We start from the raw sequence: 18944 nt of genomic DNA on the forward strand, positions 1-18944 counted from the left end.
GGTGAGAATCCCTCAGAGATAAATGTTGGAAATTGGACAAAATAAAGCGAGACTTTTTTAAGCAAAAAAAAAAAAATCCTGTCTGGATCAAAGCGTCAGCCACACGTGAGCCAAATTTACAAATGATTTTTCTCGTGCCGTCTCCTTCCTCCYAAGAAACAGCATTTATCAGCAAGTAACTGATTGTCCAGAAAGAACCCAAGGACTGTTTGAGAGGGAAACTGGTGTCCTTGTGGAGCAGGCAGAGAGGGCAAATGTCTCTGTGGGCAGCACAAGAAGCAGAGATGTGAGCAGCTCTGGCTGTCACACTGGGAAACACTGTCACCTGTGCCCAGCCAACACCTCTGCTGGCTTTCCCAAGAGCTGGACAGGCTTCCAGAGCTGCAGTRGGCAGGAAAAGAGAAGGAGTTTGAGTAGCCCACAGCAATTTCTGTGGTGGAAACTGTCAAGAGTTTGTTGGGAAACTCCCCTTTGCCCTGGGTTTGTTTCTGGTTTTAGAAGGACAGTGATAAGGCAGGTTTTGGTCACACTCTGCTAAGTGTCCTCAGTGGGCTGCTGGGACAGATGCCAGCGGCTGGATAACGGCAGTGACATGGTGTGGGTGGCTCTTCTCAGGGCTCAAACAGCAGAGTGATCYACTGGCAAGCAGCATGAGGCATCAACCCCTGGCCAGGAGAAGAAACCCACATCTCCCCAGAGATCCCACATCGCCCAGGCTGCCCTCTGCACTTTCCACCAGGGAGTCCTTCGTCCTTCTCCTGCTCTTGGTGGCACCAGAGTGGATCAGCTCCTCGTTCCAGCTCATTAAACCCACTCGTGTTCAGGCACCAGCAGAGCCCAATGGGCGGCTCAGCGCCTGCTTGTCTTTGTTGCTCTATAAATACCACTGGCTGCTGGTGCCACTGGTTCGGGCTGGGGCGTTCAGGCTCTGCAGGAGCGGATTCCTGGGTGGCTCTGCCCTGTGGGGCTTCCTCTGCTGTCACCCAGTGTGACACTGTGGGCAGGATGAGCTGCAAGCCCTGCAGGGAGGGGATGCTCCTGGACAACCCGGGGTCTTTGTCCTGAACAAGCTCAGACCCTATACCTTTCACAAAACCATTAAGGTTCTAACAAACCTTTATAATCAGGCCCAACGATCAACACAGCACTATCACTGTAACCCCCAAACCACATCACCCAGCCTTTTGAACACCTCCAGYGGTGGTGACTCCACCTGAACAACCTATTTTAATTCCTGACCACCCGAACAGTGATTTTTTTTTTTTTCTAATATGCAATCTGAATTTGAATCTTATTTTCATCCATAGGGGCCCTGGGCTGTCTCTGCTGCTCTCCGGGGAGGGGGATGTTGTATCGGCACGACTCTGAGGGTAGGTTTTGCCTGTCCGCTCCTGTCCCTTCTGCTCGGGGGCGGTTGATCGGTAACGGGGATGGGGAGGTGGCGGTGTGGGGACAGGCGTGGGGCTCTAGCGGCACTAGAGGAGCCTGCCCGGTGCAGGGCGGGCCGGTGTCGCGGCTCAGCCCCGGTGTCCCTCAGCGCTCCGGTGACCGCGGCCATCACCGCCCGTTCTGTGGGCCCCCCCGCCCAACGAGGTGACGCCATGACACCACACCCCCTGACGTCATCAACGCGCGCGCCACGCCGGCTTTAAATTTTAAACCGGTGACGGCGACCAATCGGCTCGTTGCGCGCGCTGGCCCCGCCCACCTCCGTCTCGGGGTTTCTCCAATGGGATGGCCGCGCACCCTCCCGACCGACCAATCAGCGGAGAGCGCCGCGCGAGCCACGAGTCGCTCCGCCTTCCCGCTCTCCGTTTTCCGCCAATGGGAGGGCGAGGCGGGGAGAAGTGGGCGGGGCGGGCGTGTGGCGGCAGCCAATGGGGGCGCGCGCGAGGCGAGGGCGCGAGCGGGCGGGCGATGGCGGCGGCGGCGTGAGGGGCCCGCGCCATGTCGTGCTCGCACAGCGCCGTGTTCCTGCTCGACACCGCCAGCCCCGCCCGCCGCCAGCGGCTCCAGCGCGGCGCCCTCCGCCTCCTCGCCCTCCTGGCCTGCCGCTTCGGCCTCTCCCGCCTCCGCTGGGCTTTCCGCTTCTTCGACTCGCTCGGCGGCCGCGGCGGCGCCTCGCGGGGCGGTGGGTTCCGCCCGCCGGGACCCCGCGCCTGGGAGCGGTTCGAGGAGGAGCTGGCGGAGCGGCTCGGGGCACGGGTCCCCGCCGCCCTGCCCGGCCCCGCGCCGCGCGCTGCCCTCACGCACAATGGGCTCAAGGAGACGCTGCTCGACTTCCAGTGGGATCGGCCGGAGATCGCGTCCCCCGCCAAGCCGGCCCGCAGGAGCCGCAGGACGGGGCTGGCTGCCCGAGAGCYCCCGGAGGCGCCGCCGGAGGGTTTCGTGAACGCCGTGTTCCTTTTCTCCCCCTGCCCGCACTCGCGGAGGGAGCTCCGGCAGTTCGTGTCGGGGAACGACGCCCCCTCCTCCCCCGGAGAGCCGCCCACGGCGCAGGARCTGGCCGAGAAACTCCTGCCCAAGAGTGTGCAGGAGTTGCTTGCGGAGCAGAAAATCACCCTGTTCTGGGTGGACACTGCCGACTGSGCTCAGGTAACGAGGTTRCACCGCACACCTTTCAGCTGTGAGYGCTTGCGGGACATCTGCCGTGCTGCTTTCTGGCATTAGTAGTTTTTGGATGATAGGGAACCGCGCCAAGGTTCGCTTCTGCCACATAATCTTCAGCAAGGGACTGAAATCTGAAATGAAATAGTCTATGTGGAGATTGAGTACAGCTGCTGTAGAGTAACTGTACAGTATTTATTGATGTGATGTCTTGTGCTTTGACTTAGGGGGAGTTACAGCTGTTCAGAACTGCAGATAAGCAGCCTGATAGTTCAGGTGTGTAGATAACAGATTAAAAAAATCAGCTTGAAAATATTGCTAGCTTTTTAATTCACTGGGAATGGTATTCACTTTATCAGGTTCCTATGAAGGTTGATGAAGTCCATAAAAAAACTCAGAAATCATTGTGTTTAGATGCACTGGATACGTTTCATATGCTAGCTTTGCTAAAAGCATTCAGTCTATTGCTTGTCTGAAGGTTGTCTCACTGCCRATCTTAACTTGAGGCCTCTCTGTTACTTTTATTTCAGCTGATGGAATGCCCGGATCATGGTGGCTACTGGACAATGTTTGAAGTGATTTGTCAGATGGGTGGCACCATTTTGCCAGCTGAAACTTTGGTGCACTGTTTGAGTCACCCTAGTCCGGATGTTTCTCCTGGCTTAACTGGAGACTTCAGGTTTCCAGTGCCACAGGCTGTGCCTTGGACCTCGCTTCTGCCACTGGATGCAACTTTGAACTGCTTGTTCTCCAGGCCCTCTGTGTATCGATCAGTGTTTCCCCAGCAAGRAGGAACATTGTTTCTCAATATGCCTGGTAATGAAAAAAAARGAAAAAAAATATATAGATGTGCATAGTAATAGCTGATCTCCAATACAGGGTCCCTGATGAATTTCTCTTGTGAATAGTATGTGTAAAAGTAACTTCAGATATTTAAAAACCTAGGTTGTTTTTTTTTTTGTTTTTTTTTTTAAGTTCAGCTTGTGCTCTGCTTCTTCTGATATGAGACCTGTTAGTCTGTGTTTCTGATTCAGCCTTTTCAGTTTTCCATGCTCCTAGAAGTTTGGATAAAGAGCTCTTTGCAGGTCCCACCTTATAGAGGTGTACTCCCTTTTCTTACACGATTATTCAGTTTAGGAAAAATAAGAACATGGATAAAATGTTCAAAAGAAAAGAGATTAGCGTTAAAACAGCATGCAGTGTGCACGGGCTCATGCACTCAACTCTTCGAGAGGTTGGGAAGGTCAGTTCTGTAACACACTGTAGAGTATATTCTCTGTTTAATCTTGCAGCACACTTTTTTACACCGAAGTTGTCTCTTTACCTAGATGGAAAAACCCTTTTTACTCGCTTTCAGAATTTTACTTTATCCTATCCTTGCACAGGAGGGGAGAAGCAGGAAAGCTGTGCYGTGATCCTGGAACCTCTTGCCATGAGCCAAAGACAACTGCTGTGTCCAGTCAGCATCTTCCTGAAAGGAAGCTTGGAGGGTTGGAGCTTGGCACAGGCTGGCCACTTCCTCACAGAGAGCTGGATCCTGCAGAGCTCCCAGGCTGAGCAGGGACAATGTGACAGGTCTCTGTTTCATCAGCTGTTGAGGAGTCTGGTGGCTGAACGGCTGCACATGGTAAATCTTCCTCTTTGCCTTAAACTCATACCTGTTCTGAAATGAATTGTGACAACACGGGTGGCAGTATTGTGTTGTGAAGACAATAATAGTGGTAATTGCTGTACTGCAGATTGCTCATTTGAAGCTAAATTCAGAACACTCTTATGGAGAACGTGTAACTCTAAAACAAGTAAAGCATCTGTGCTCCTTAAGTCTCTGTATTTCTAGATAATGTGAAATTTTCTCTTTTCCCTTATTTTTTTTCTTTTTAAATGTAGGTTGCTGAGGTRTCTCTGTCTGAAACTTGGTGCCCCTGCACTGCTATTCTGTCACCGCTTTCTGAGGATATTGCAGTTCTGACTGTGCTTGGTCCTGAGAAGACTGCTGGAATTCAGGGATGCAGCCTTGAAAGAGCTGTAGTGGAAGACTCCTCCCAAGACTGTGCTACTCACCTGCCAGAGATTGTGAATAGTGTGTTGAGTAAAATTGACATATCAGTGGAAGATTCTCTGGCCAGTCTGGGTAGGTGTCAGGAAGTGCAAAACTCATCTTTTGATCATCTCTGGAGACAAGTTTTTAAAAGGGAGRCTTCCTAAAATGTGTCACATAGGCCATCCCTGGCCAGTAAAACCTTTGGGTGGGACTATAGCAGGGAGGCWGCTTTTACTGATGTTTTATGTTAGAGTGAATCTTCTGTTATGATGTATTATCTATGAAATTTCCTCTCCAGAATCGAAGGTTTGGGAACCTCTGCCTTAGGGGCTCCACTAAGGCTGGATCCTTTTGCCACTTAGTTTAGCTGTTCTAATTTTTGTGTATGTGTGTATCTGCTTACAGGAGAAGAAACTGCAGTGCCAGAGTGGGTCCAACGGGAACTGTCCCATACAGGGGGCTGGCATCCTTCAGTGCTGGAAGCGTGGTATCCTGCATCAAATGYTTGTGGAGCAAGCTCAGATCTGATGGAGTCATTCAGGTATTTTTCTGAAACATGTCTCTGAGCAATAATCAAAGATTTYTGCTTCATATTAAGGGAGGATGGCTGTAGCATTGCTTAGAGTTCTAGAATTAAATGTTTCTCTGTTGCTTTTATTTCTATATTCAGTTTACTGTTGGCTTATCTCTTGGTGTATAGACAAACTGGGAACAGGATGTTTGGGTATCAATTTGTGTGGATAAGTTTCAGGAGTGATACAGTCACTTAAAATTACCTTAAGCTACTTGGGAAATGACAGACTTTAGTTTTTATGGGATGGTAAGATCCAGTGCAAGACACTGAAGAYGTGGAGGTGTTCTCACAGTTGGTATTTATTTGAAATGGATAAGCTTGCTTTCTTCAAACAACTTGCTGAGTAAAACAAAAGAGAGCCTAATGCAGGGTAGTTTAGAAAGCACAAAGCTGCTCATTTAGTTTTGTGGTACAGGTCAGTGCCATATCCATTGTACATTATTGTAATGCTTCTTTCCAGCTTGGTGTGAYCCTTTTAAAAGGCTGGTCTGGGTTTTCTGTATCTCTTAAGTGTCTTGAGGAACACGTGCTGGAAGAGTTACTTGTGTGTGCTACTTGCACTATATTGTTGCAGTGTGGAACCTAGAAAAACCTTGTTTCTGTTCACAGGGAAGAAGGGATATGCCTCCTATTCTCAGCTTTTTTTGATAACTGTATGGTTCTGTATTGTATAGGCTCCTGCAGGTTCCTTGTGCTAACAGGAAGGATGATGCAGACCAGTCTGATGTGGAGCTCTCAGAAAGTCTGTCTGAGCTGTACCAGAGAAAATTCAGTGAAACCTCTGCTGCAGCTGGACCAGGAAATAACAAAAAAAGGCGTATGTATACTTTGGGATCATATGTGCATGTTGTCAATAAAAGATGATGCATGAACTCTAGAGATCTSTACTCTAAGTAGTAGCATGCTTTAGATATTTTTGTTTAGGGACAATATAATTTACTTATTAGTATTGGGTTTGTCCTGTAGCAGAACCCAAATTACTGTAATTCAAGGCTATGCAGTGACTGACAAAGCTGTTAAAAGCAGCATGCAGAGTTCTGCAGTTTAATTAGCTATTGAAACAGAGACTGCTCCAACTACTAGCAAATAKTGCAGCCTCTCAACTTTATTCTAATTAGAGAAGTAAACCACTTTTTTTCTAGAAAAGTTTAATCRTTGCATTTCTCTACACTAACCACAGTTGATTTTACCCTAATGTCATGTATCCTCAAGTCCTGTTCTGTCAGCTGTTTCTATTTCTGTGACATAAGATCACTTCCTATATATATAACYTCTTATTACACCTATATAAGTTCTTATGCAGGACAATATGCCCCTACTTGTTTTTTTTTGGAGAAGTAGCTGCCTGCTATGCTGCCTGTACGTTGATTTCATGAAGAAATGTCAGGCTTTTGGGCCTGTTTTTTCTGTTGGAGATTACTAATTCCACTTCACAGTAATGCAGAATTCAGTGTTGTGCTCTACCTTGGGTGGAGTTTCTGCCCCAGCCTGATGGTAGAACTCCTTTTTTTTTTGTGGCATTGCAGGTGGGGTTCCCCGAACTCCGGTCAGGCAGAAGATGAAGACCATGTCCAGATCCCTGCAGATGCTCAATGTAGCAAGACTGAATGTGAAAGCTCAGAAGTTTCAACCTGATGCTGTGCCACCTACAGTGAATGAGAAGGTTTCACAGAAGCTTTCAGCGAAAAGATTMGATGAAAAGGTGGAAGGAAAGGAAAAGGCACTTAAGATACCAATTGGTGCGTGTTAAATCCTGTTATTTTGCTATAAGCAATAAGGCTTTATCTTTTTATCAGTTTACTGATTAGGCAGAAATAAAGGGCATTTCTTGACTGCTACAGTAGCCTGARAGTTTGCTGACCTTAAGCAAACTTTGTTGATTATAAGATTGATTTAGCTTATAATATGTCATGGGTCTGGATCTGGTGCTGCTTCTGTTAGTGTTCTGTGGTCTGGATGCATCTTTGCTGGAGAAAATATTTATTATCACCTCCTCTGGTCCCCTCTTCAGCTGCGGTGAGCATTTTACCAGTAAGGTGTGGGGAACAGGCCTTTAGTTAACAGATCATTTTCCTTGCAGACTTCCAAACAGAGGAGGAGCTGCAGTCCCACTTGACTGAGATCTACCAGAAGGCTGTTACTGAGGGAATTCCATCATCTGCATGTGCCCAGAATATGATCATGGCCATTAAAAGGTTCTTGAAAGTACAAAATGCCAAAGAGAAAGAGGTAGGTAAGAACATGTGGGCAGGGTTGTTACAGATCTGGAAGTTAGAATTTTTACTATTTTGGGCTCTTTTTCCTTCATATCCTCTGAAGTTTTATGTGCAGTTGCACCATGATAACTGAYTGCTTCTGTCTGTGGGGACTCAATGGTGAAAAACTGGATGTAAAGAATGTAGGAAAATCCATTTCAGTTATCAGTTTACAATTTTGCTAAAGGTTGCAACAGATGTCTTTGCTTTACATTGACCTCCTTCCAAATTCTAATTTCAAAGACAGTATTTTAAAAAATTACATTCTTGCAAACTCTATTTTAAAGAAGGTGCATGGTTTGTTTTTGCATTGCATGGCAAGTCTAGGCCTGGCTTGGCCAGGAAAGAGAAATGATTTGAGGTATTTCTTACAATCTGTAGCACTATTTGTAGGCTTAAAATAATTGAAACCAAAACTGGTAAACCTGTGATCAATTGAACAAAAATACTGTGAGAGACACATCCACAGTGAATCCAGAGTGAAGGCCTGRAGCTGCAAGAAAGTGGCCTCTGATTTCAACCTCTGAGTTGTTCTGTGTCATCATAACTTCGCTACTGAAAGGAAAAGTAATTCCTTTCCTTGAAAGAAAAGGAAAAAAYGGAACTACTTCCAAAGAAATGAGCTGGGGGGATAACTGGAGGACAGGGGAGAAATGTGCCCTTCAGACAGGGAACAGAGTTGAAGTTCTTGCTGTCATTATGTGTCTGCAGGTGGCCTGTRTGGAAAGAGTCAGAAACCATCTCCTGAAGACCAGCAAAATGCTCAGACAGCAGCATGGCTTACAGAAGGAGACCAAAGTCAGAGAGTATGAGATACTGTATTTACTTCAGTTCCTGAGATACTGTGGAGTTGGTTAGCAATTTTTAATGCTGGCTTTTTTTTGTACAACTGGAAAATTATTTACATGGGGCAAATATTTCAAGGAGAATCTCTGGTTGCAGTAAAACCATTTCATTAAATGCAAATAGGGCCATGCTGTGTGATAAGCACTGCAGCCTGTATCTGGAATGAGGCATCTCSCTTGCCACCAAAATTAAATGCTAACTAAATTATGCTGTCAAAAGGAACCACTTCCCTTCCCATTGCTTTTTTTGAGCACACCTTTTGCAGTAAATATGCAGTTTCCATTAGAAAAAGAGGTGGTGGGTAATTACTTGTTTTCTTAGGTGCCGACTTCAGGTATTTTTGCGCCTTGAGTTGTGCCTTCAGTGCCCTTCGCTGCAAAGCAACGCTGAGGAAATGGAGCAGCTGTTAGAGGAGGCAAGTAAAATATAAACCAGGTTGTGTGTCTCTGCATGGCACTAGAAATGCAGACCTGGAACCTTCTTTTCCTTTGATTTTACACTAACACTTTATATTCCTTGTTAAAATACCTGGTGTTGCAGCTGTCACRCCTTAATCCATTTTCCCACCTGACTTTCTTTTCCAGATGACAGATATGCTGCGTATTTTGTGCCTGACTGAAGACCCAGCCTATCTTACAAGGTTTCTAGAGGAAATACTGGAATTGTGAGTTCTTTAGCATGACTTATATGTTACTGGGGAGTGTGGTTTTGGGTGGATGTTGTCTGTGAATGGACAGCAATCAACAGCTTTAATTTACTGCATCTTTGTAATTCCCAGAAATTTAGACATGTTCTCTTTATTGTGTTTACATTTGGTTAAAGAAAAAGTAGCTGACAAGCAAGTAAAATAATTTAAAAACCCAGTTGATATTCAGTTTGTGTTTGTTTGGTTTTTTTTTTTTTAAATTGACATGTAAGAACAAGAATTTAGTTCAGACCTTTGGGCTGAAACACCAGCAGTTTTGAGAAGGAATGTATTTGATGTGGGTTCTCTCTGATGCTCCAGGTATATGAATTCTATCCCGAAGACCCTCGGAGATATTTATTATGGTCTTGGTACACAAATACCTCCAAAGCTGGCATCTGTTCTGCCTTCAGACTTCTTCAGTGATGACTCCATGACTCTGGATAGCAAATCTCCAGGCCTTCCACCCTCTTTATCATCCATCTTAACTCCCAGTGCTGTTTGCACTGAGAGTGATCAGCTGGAGGAGCTGCGCACCAGATCTGCCAAAAAGAGAAGGTAATCATTCCAAACAGGAGGCARCTTTTTGCTGACTATGAAAATACAATCTTGATTCTTTTTTTTTCATCTTATGCAAAAGCAGAGTTCAGGAGTATCTTCCATAAGAAGAAAAGCATATTATGCTGACCTATATTAAAGTTAAAAGTGATTTACTGGAGATCTCTGTGTTGGTGATTCGAATAGGGAATTGTGAATGAGTTGTAATAACAACCTTAATAACAGCTTTTTATATTGCACATCACATCTCAGTGTTGTAGTAAGTGAGGTTTCAATGCAGTTTGCAATTTGAATTTAGGTAAACGTTTCCTGTCTCTTGAGTCAAACCTAAGTTCAATTGTCAGTAGATTGATAACTTTTGATCTTCTTTTAATGCAATTTTTGTCTGTTTTCCAAAGGAATAATGTGTTGGCCAGACACAGGAGCATGACAGAAGCACCACAGAACTTGCGTCAGATTGAGATTCCCAAGGTAGCCAAGAATCCCACCAGAAAGGTAAAGCTCTTCAGAAGGATTGAGTTGTGATGCTTGACTTCAAAAACTCTTGCTCTGTAATCCCTTAGTAAGTGTGCCTCAGCTATACATAGATCTTCTGAAGGAGAAATTGAAATAAATATATAGTTCAGAGTTTGCAGTTAATATTCATAATGAAACATAACATTGAACTGCTGCTGAGGCTGATTTCTGGTTTGTTTCAGGAGAACTCACGTTCTTACCTTGCTGCTGAGAAGTCCCAGCAGATGCCTTCATTGCAGAAAGAGGCAGTGCAAGGTATATTGACTTCTGGCTTGTTCATGGAAAGGTGCATCTTCAGCACATGTTGTCCCTGTAAATTTTACTGAGCCATGATGAAATTCTGCTGAGGCATGCTGGAAATCTGAAGGAAGTTTTGCTGAGTTGTGCGAAAACTTTGAGGGGAAAAAAATATGTGGTATTCTGTGTACACATACAGAAAACTGAAATTCTGCGTCCTCAAAAGAAAACCTTGACTCTTTTAAATTATTTCCATCTTCTCTGTCCTGAAAAGAAAATGGGGACAAGAGCAAACTATATACGGAAACAGGATATATCCCCAGAAACACTTAATAAAAATAAATCTCACGTGTGTTGTCTGAACYGAGATGTGCTTTGGTTGAGATTTTTGTAGTGTGCCTAATGTTCCACGTGGGACACTGACTGGCTGCTTTTTCTGCTATGGCATCTGCTTGTAGCTTATTGCTGCAATAATGCAAATAATACAAGTTCAGAAGAGAAGGCTGGAATGGATTTAAAGGAGGGCATGTTCCAGTAGCAGAAAAAAAAAAMMAACTTTTTGAAGCACTGTAGCCTCTAAAAAGTTGTCTTTCTATGCTGCTATATTGTTCCTATCCCTACTGGCCTGACAAAACTACTGTTGTATTTTTTTTTTCTTCCTCTTTTTAATCTGATCTTTTCTTGCTTTTCTTGCCTCACAGAGGTTACAAAGGTAAGGAGGAACCTCTTCAATGAAGAGATGCTTTCACCATCGAAAAGGTCTCTGAAAAAGATGCTCAGAAGCCAGTCAGTATCTGCTGTGGAAGGCCTAAAATACAAATGCACCAGTGAGGGCACCAAAGGTAGGACATGACTTGGACATGTAGGATTGTAGTGGAAGAGCTTTTGCAAAAATTCCTATTTTTGCATTCTCCATTTAACAATTTACATTTAACAATTCCATTTAACAATTATGCTCTGTTTTTAATAAAGAAGAAAAGGAGGTAATTTCTGTGGTGTTTGGAGGGTCAATAATGATGGTATTGAAATTGAACCCTTTTTTTAACTGAACTCTTTGTATCTCATAAAGACACTGGACTCTGAAATAATGATAGCTTGTGAGTGCTGGGAGACAGCACAGTGTTTTAATTGACTGTCACTCTTCAGCTGAAGCCTGTACAAAACTGTATTTATTTATTTCTTCCAAGTGCTTTATAATTGTGTGAAGTTATAACTCTTGCATGATTTTTAGATCGTCGTAAGTTGTTGACCAAGAGAGTTGCAGAAACACCACTCCATAAGCAGGTGTCCAGGAGACTGCTACACAAGCAGATCAAAGGCCGGTGAGTTCTTTCTGAATTTTTTCAGTAAGTATTGGCAGTCTAATTAATGGCTAATTTTGGGTATGCTAAACCCAAAATGTCTGTTGTTTCTCAAGGTCATCTGATCCAGGTTGTGACACTGGTGTTGTAGAAGAATCTCCAGAGAAGGCCATATATGGTAAGCACTGATTTTTCATTAAAGGTGWTWTGGCTGTATTGTAGCTCATAAGATGAACATGCTTTGATTTGGCTAATTCCATGAGAAGTCAGTCCAGAAGTTGTGCTGCTCTGTTAGTGGAGCACAGCTGCCTCTGATAGAACCAGTTCCTGCTCGCTGCTTTAGCAGTTCTGTACAGTAGAAGTTAGGAAAGAGAGGTAGATAGTAAGTCTTTTAAAAGAAAAAAATATGAAGGACTTGAAGAATGAACAGGAGTCTGAGCTGCTATAATTACTGTCAAACCAGCACATCCTTATTTTTAATGTAACTTCACCATGTTGTACTGTGACCCTATCACTGCCCTGATTTCTGCTGATTTCTTCTGATTCTGTAACAGGCAGCCACCTGGCCCTGAGCAGTGTCTCTTATGTTGGCTACTGCTGTTCCTTATCCCCAGAAGGGAATTAAAAAACAGTGTGTCTGGCCAAGCAGGAAAAATTAAATGGCTAGTGAAAATAGACAAGAGCATTAACCAGYCATTCATCTTGGATGTAACTTGTATTGAACATGGCTTTTGTAGCATTCCTTTTCATATAATTGCTAAAGAGGAATGAGGGTTATCATGACTGAGAGGAGGGGGCATCATAATTTAGAGGGAGATTTGTATGCATAAATATTCCARATCCTCAAGAAAGCTGAGCCTCTCTTCACACGCTTGCCTTCCTGGGTGAGATAGTTATCTGTAGGAAGTTTCTTCTGAGAGTTTGTTCCTTGCAGTTGTGAGCTGTTCCTGATGATGTGCCCATTACTGAAAGAAGGCTCAATTTCCAATGTCCTTGCCTTTTCAGAAGCAGGTCTGAGGAGAAGCCCACGCATCAAACAGCTGTCTTTGAACAGGACCTGCTCTGGTGCTTTCTATTCCACTACACCACCCAGCTCAAAAAATGCACAGCACCTCCACCAGGGACAAGAAAAGGAGAGCTGTAAACTGCAGGATGTAGAAGGTACTGAGTGGGATTTGAGCAGACTGATACTGCTGATCTGAAAAGCTGGCATGGATAGTTCTGAGTTTGATTTGATTTGGCTCTACAAGAGACTGTAAGAAGCTAAGAGCTGTCATGTAATATCTTCTGTAGATAGAAATTCATCCTCAGTAATTATTTTTTAATTGGTAATCTGAATTTTGAGGATGGTAAGGCAGCTATTGCTATGATGAATTCACTGCCAACTTAACAAACCAGTCAGGCCCATCTAACAGAATACTAGTGATTGTCAGTCTGCATTCCTTAAATGCAGTGAAATCCTTGTAAAATATGGAACAGAAATCCTATAGCTTACTTTCAGTCTACTCTGTGGCAGCATAAAGCAATGACTGATGGGATCTTCTTTGCAGGCTTTCTCAGYAGGATTATCAGCTAAAAATGGTGACACTTAGTTCTTTATATTCTACTTATTAGAATCCTTAGTCATGAACCAGAACTATCTAAAGCTACAAGCTATAAATAGAATAAGAGGCCGAGGTATTTTGTACCCTTTTTTACCRTTGGAGCACTCTTTCTACAGATGGATATTAATTTCATAATGGGAGATAATAATTCTGGTGAAGCTTTAACACTTGGCAAGAAWAGAACATGCCAGGCATATGAGCTTTTTACACTACTTTTCCACACATCTGAARTGATTCAGACAATTGTGGCATGTTACTTTGTATTAGTTAAATTGTACTGTTCCATTTTATAGGCCTTAACCAGCTTTCAGAGAAGCCCCCTGTCCAAACTCCCAAGAGGTTTTTCTTTGGTGCAGTCATTGACGTGTGTAGTCCTGCAGTGAAGCATTCACCTGGAAGTAGGAGAGCAAGAAAAGATTCCTTACACTTAGAGGAGCTCACCTCATGTCAGGTAGAGACAGTTACTTCCCTTTCTCTTTTTTCCTATCCTCTTAAAATTAATGTTTAGTTAGACCCTTGCATCTTAAATTTAGTGTTTGTTAAGTCTAATCAAATGCGGTTGTATGTTTCCAATATTGGGAAATAAATGTGAAGATGGGTAGATAATACTGTTTGAGTAGAACAATCATGATTCCTTAATTTATTTTTTTTTTCTCTGCAGACTCCTAGGAAAACACCTCATAAATTTGCCCAGAAGCTACTGAATTCTGCCAGTAAGCTCCCAAGGAGATCGCCTCGCTTTGTCCACAGGACACCACAGAAGCTGGAGAAGACACCTGGCAAAAGTCCAGCAGCTAAGCAGACTGTAGCTAAATGTTTGGGAAAGTAYTTTTCTCCTCCTTCACCAAGGGTCAAGTCTCCATCTGCACAAACTGACTGTAAGAGGGTTCACTTACTGCGAGTTACTGCTGAGGATTGTTCTGCAGCACGAACACTTTCTTCTCCTTGCAAAGAGTCTGGTGTGCAAACACCACATCGTGGAGGGTTTACAGCACTTCATGCCTCAGTATTACCTCCAGCAGATTCAAATCAGCCTGCTTCTTCCCCCTCTGCCATCCAAGAAAGGTGTTTTACAGAACTTCAGACTCCAAGGCGTTCCTTGAGACACCTCTCAAAATTAACATCGCCAGTTAGTGCTCGGAGGCAAATACTCACAAGGGAGATTCAGGTACAGTTGGATCTGTTATCTCAAGCACCTAAAAGGACTCCCAGGAAACAGGAAGATCCAGGTACAAAGTTATGTACCAGCCCATTGAGAACAGAAATACCTCAGCTTGCTGTGAGGCCAGAGCCTCTCTGCAGTTCTCTGCTCCATGAAAGTTCCACAAACACGGTGACAATCTGCTCTCCTTYCCACACTCAGGCTGGGGAGTCTGACTGGGAACCTGCTGCATCTAAACCACCTTCTCAGAAGACTCCAGGTGTTACTGGCACTTCACTGAGGTCCCTGCTTCACACATCCAAGCAGGCCAAACGTGAACCAGGTTCTAGAGGAGAGAGCCTCACACTTGCATGTGCAACACTTTCAGAAAATAAAGACAGTCATCAYGATAGTGGTGGTAACTGTTCTACAGACAGCCTTCAGCTTCATCAGTYCCAAGTTACTGAAAATATCCCTGTATCAGGGGAAAATAAGCAGATGGACAGAGTGTCTCAAAAGTCTCCTTCAAGGGAGGACTTGGAAAACCATTTGTCACCAAAGCGTTTTGCTGGAGGGCAGGAACATGCACAGAATGCTGAGAGAGACTGTGAGCCATCAGTTAAGGGGGAGAACTGCAGTGCAAACACCTGTGAGTCCTTCCTARGTGATTTGCAAGCAGTTAATGATGACTTGGAAGCAAGAACTCCACTGAGGGAAGAATCTATGGGGCCRAAGGCTCCAAGTCTGAAGAGACGCTCCAGATTTGCCCTGAATACTTCACCTCCTATGCAAAAATCGCCTCCTGCCTATTCCTTACGCTGCACTGCAGACAGGAKGCAGCGGGAGGCTGCAGCACGGATGGGAGAGCCTCAGTTTGTAGCCAAGTTCTCTAGTCCTGAGAGTCATTGCAAWCTGCCTTCTGCCAGCCCACCGACGTATGAAGTGGAAATTGAAATGCAAGCTTCAGGCCTGCCCAAACTTCGCATTAAGAAAATTGGCTCTTGCTCGTCGTTGGAAGTTCAACCTGAAGCAAGTGCCAGCAAACCCAAGGGAGGAGAGAGCCCCTTCAGTGATCTTGCTATGACCTGGTGCAGCAAGCACCCAGGAAAACTAGCAGCTGCCTGTGTTTCTCCATCCTGCTGTCGTTCTTTCCACAGCACACCTGGGAAAGGTGCAGGACAGACCTACATATGCCAGTCCTACACCCCTACAAGCTGTGCCTCTAATGTCACCTCCCCGTTCCCCTTGGAAGCAGGAGTTCTTCAGACACCTTCTCCAAAGCAGAAGGGGAAGACTACCCCTGAAGCCATCAATGATTGGCCTCGRAGGAAGAGAGCAGCAGGCAGCACTGCCAGTGTGAGCTGTGGTCAGAACGAGAGGAGTGCTGATGAAAAGACATGGGTGTCAAGAGGCAGAGAGAGAACAATGAGGATCTCGGAACAYTGCAGCAGCAAAGTAACAAATTCTCTTGGGGAATTTGAACTGGAAGGGATTTGCAGGCTCCAGGATCAGGCATCTCCCAGTGACTCTGAACCAAGGGCTGATGAGGACTCTGCTGTGGGAACTTTCGGCCTGAAATCTCGGAAGAGGGTCTTTACTTATCTATCACCAGAAAAGGAGGAGAATCACAGTGCCAAGAGATCATGTGCTGATAGGTGCAGYTTGGATCCTAGTGGCTTTTCCACAGATGAGAGCAACAGAAGCAAATCAAGGACAGACTCAGTATTTCCTGAGAAACCAGGAGCCTGTGCTCTCAAAACACTGGAGCAGCACAGTTGTCTAGGGGATGATGATGTCTTCCTTTTGTCAGGTAATTAAATGGCATGAAAGACACTCCATTGAAATTCAAATAGGGTTAAAAATGGGGGTTAGATAAAAACTAGAACACCATTGTTTTCTGTGTAATTATCTGAGGGAAAATGAGGTGAAAGAGGAGTGGCTTGTAGATGACATGGAAGATAATTATGTGGAGAGGCAGAATGAGAAGTATTAATGATGGAAGAGATTGGAGAAATATGAAAGAAGCTGGAGGAACTAAAAGGAAAGTTTGAGAACTTGAGGGGAGTGGTTCCCAGTTGCATTCAGCTGGTGATTTACTCAGATTGTGTTGATGCAAATGTTTCTGCCCAGCTCTGAAGAGCTTCCAGCTCTGAAGCCAATAGTTTTAAGTCTGAGACTATTGCAGTCTTGGCTGCTTCAGTGTAGAGTGGAGCCTTAGTGGGGTTAGTCCTGGGGATGTTGGTCYATATTGGTGCTCCAGTTCTCTCTGCCTGTGGTGGTGGTGCTGTTGAAAGTGCGTACCAGAAATTATTCCATTCTAGCAGTAATGTATCAGTAGGTGCATTGGTTTAGGCTGCTTCTTTGCTTTTGCTGTGGGTGCAGACCATTCAKCTGACCTTGGTGAAACAGGCTGTAAACAAGGCCTTTTGAATTTCCAATACTTAATCCAATATTGTTGTAGAAATTACATGTTACAGGGGATTRTGGCAGGTGGTGTTCTGTAGTCATTGCACTAAGCTTTGGTTTCTATTTCCTCTTGCAAGCAAAAATTTGTGTACAGGGGCAGTGTCAGATATACTCCACAATATCACAGGGAAAAAAGGCCAGACTTAAGCAACATTAATCCTTGTTCAGGACATGAAATAATACCACTGTTCAGCCTTAATATGATCCTGTAAGAGAAATTCTGTACCTACAGATCTTGTGTATTTCTAGATCATTGTGGTTATAACCRTTTTCTTCCAAGATATGAGTTACCCATATTTAATACAAGTGAAGTGCTCTTCTTCTAAACCAGCTAAGAAAATTAAATGTGCTAAGAGCTAATTCCAGACTGCCATTTACCTTTCTTGTATGCCAAAACCCCAGTGTGCCAGCCTAGAGTTCGTTTCAGATAAACTCAAAGTATCACGTGTACTGATGGCAGCTTTGAGGTAGCACAAAGGCTGTGTGTGAGATRTAACACTCAAGTTTTTGAGTGTTTTTGCTGCAGCATCTCTCTGTGCTTCTCCAGGCTCGACTCCACCKGTGAAGAGTGCACTTTCTGCCAGCAGTCTTCGAGCCCTGACCCAGTCTCCACTGCTGTCCCCACCGCCAGCTCGGAGGAAGCGTGTTCWAGGTAAGCACACGTGAGGAAAGGCTGGGCTTGAGCAGACTGGCTGTGCTCTGCTTGCCTCCAGCTAATAAGAACAAAATGGTGCTTTGCTAGGCACTGGGATTTGGGCAGAAAACCTGTGAATGTATTTGCCACTGCTGTATTCAGTGTCTCAGTCTCACACTTAGAAGAAACTTGGCATGAAGTGGGAAGTTTGGAAGGAGAGGTGCAGTGAACAGAGAGTAGCTAAGTGAGAAGAGCAGCTTCCAGTTCTTGTTGTCTTCACTTGGTGTTTGGCTTCTTGGAATCACCAGTGAATTATCTAAACTTTCATGTATTTTTTTTCTTTTTGTAGATCAAGAATCTGATGCTGTCCAAGTTAGTGCCAACCAAGAGCTGTCTCCATTGCATGTCATGGTTTCCAGGAGGCATCCCCTCAGCAGGACTTACTCACGGAAAAAGCTGCTCAGCTGAAGTTTGGAGCCAGGACAGCATGGGAAGCTTTTTATTATCCAGGCTGTACAACACACCTTTTAACAAAGACCTGTATTTGGTGCTGGACTGGAGCTGGCTTTGTGCTGCTAGGAGACTGGATCCAAGCACATGGTGGTAGAAGAAAGGACCACTCTAAAAATTTATGGTTTTTTAAACAACTCTTGCAGCATCTTTTCGTCGATTGAAAGCTTAGAGTGAGTTCTGCAGTGAAGGTTCAATTCTCCCAGGTCAAGAGGGAGAATTGTCTTTCTACATCTTTCTTGTAAAATAAACTGAGATGTATTTTCATTGTGTCCCTTAATCCAAAATCTGTCTTTGGCTTGAGGGATGGGGGGCTGCAGGAAGGAGGATGCTGGAGGCGAATGGGTACAGAACAAGCTGCGTGCTCCTGCTGTGTCTTGTCCTGATACTAAATGGATCCCTCTGTTAATTGCATCCAGTTTGCCACAGCTTAGTGGGAAAGTAACAAGCGGATTAATTAATTAGCCAAATGCCAAGAGTACAGAAAAGGGGAAAGATAATTTAACTGGGAACATCTTTGTAGATCATGAATGGTTTGGTGTATCCGCTCCTGGCTGCTGTTGGATCAGCAGATGCTGATGGAATTACTTCATTGTCCTTTTCTGCAAACTTGCAGTAAGCCAGAGAGAATTGGCTGGGGAAGTGTCCTTGAGAAGTAAAACTTGGATGGAATAACTGGAGATGACAGTTTCAAGACTACTCCTTACCAAACTGAGTCATGGATGGAATAGTGATTTAGTTGCCTATGACACATTTGTGTTCTAACCCCATGAAGAGAGCAGGAGCAGTGGTTCAGTGCCTGAGATGTAACCTACAGGGGCTAAAATTGYGCATGATCTTGGAAGGGCTGAWTTTTTTTTTTTCCCCTTRGGATAGTGATCTGTTTGTGCTTGACAGGATCTCAGGGAAGTCACCTCACTGTGTCTACTAACAGGAAACGGAGAGCTATGAACATGGTGTGAGGTCATC

General features: G+C 44.6%; 1 protein-coding gene across 1 annotated transcript; it reads left to right on the forward strand.

Annotated features, from left to right (window-relative positions):
- Positions 1-1912: 1912 nt before the first annotated feature.
- On the forward strand, positions 1913-18781 carry TICRR (TOPBP1 interacting checkpoint and replication regulator). The gene is made up of 22 exons (XM_057365839.1): positions 1913-2595; positions 3138-3423; positions 3993-4234; positions 4495-4738; positions 5054-5189; positions 5897-6039; positions 6749-6961; positions 7303-7451; positions 8189-8283; positions 8645-8738; positions 8908-8987; positions 9330-9566; positions 9965-10061; positions 10265-10337; positions 11021-11161; positions 11551-11641; positions 11737-11798; positions 12626-12781; positions 13518-13675; positions 13886-16175; positions 17379-17483; positions 17815-18781. The coding sequence occupies exons 1-22, from the start codon at positions 1948-1950 to the stop codon at positions 17931-17933; spliced, it is 5859 nt and encodes a 1952-aa protein (XP_057221822.1). The 5' UTR covers positions 1913-1947; the 3' UTR covers positions 17934-18781.
- Positions 18782-18944: the final 163 nt, after the last annotated feature.

Source organism: Malurus melanocephalus, unplaced genomic scaffold (genome assembly GCF_030028575.1).
Source record: "Malurus melanocephalus ecotype Western Australia unplaced genomic scaffold, MMel_1.1 scaffold_58, whole genome shotgun sequence".
In the NCBI taxonomy this organism is placed as follows: Eukaryota; Metazoa; Chordata; class Aves; order Passeriformes; family Maluridae; genus Malurus; species Malurus melanocephalus.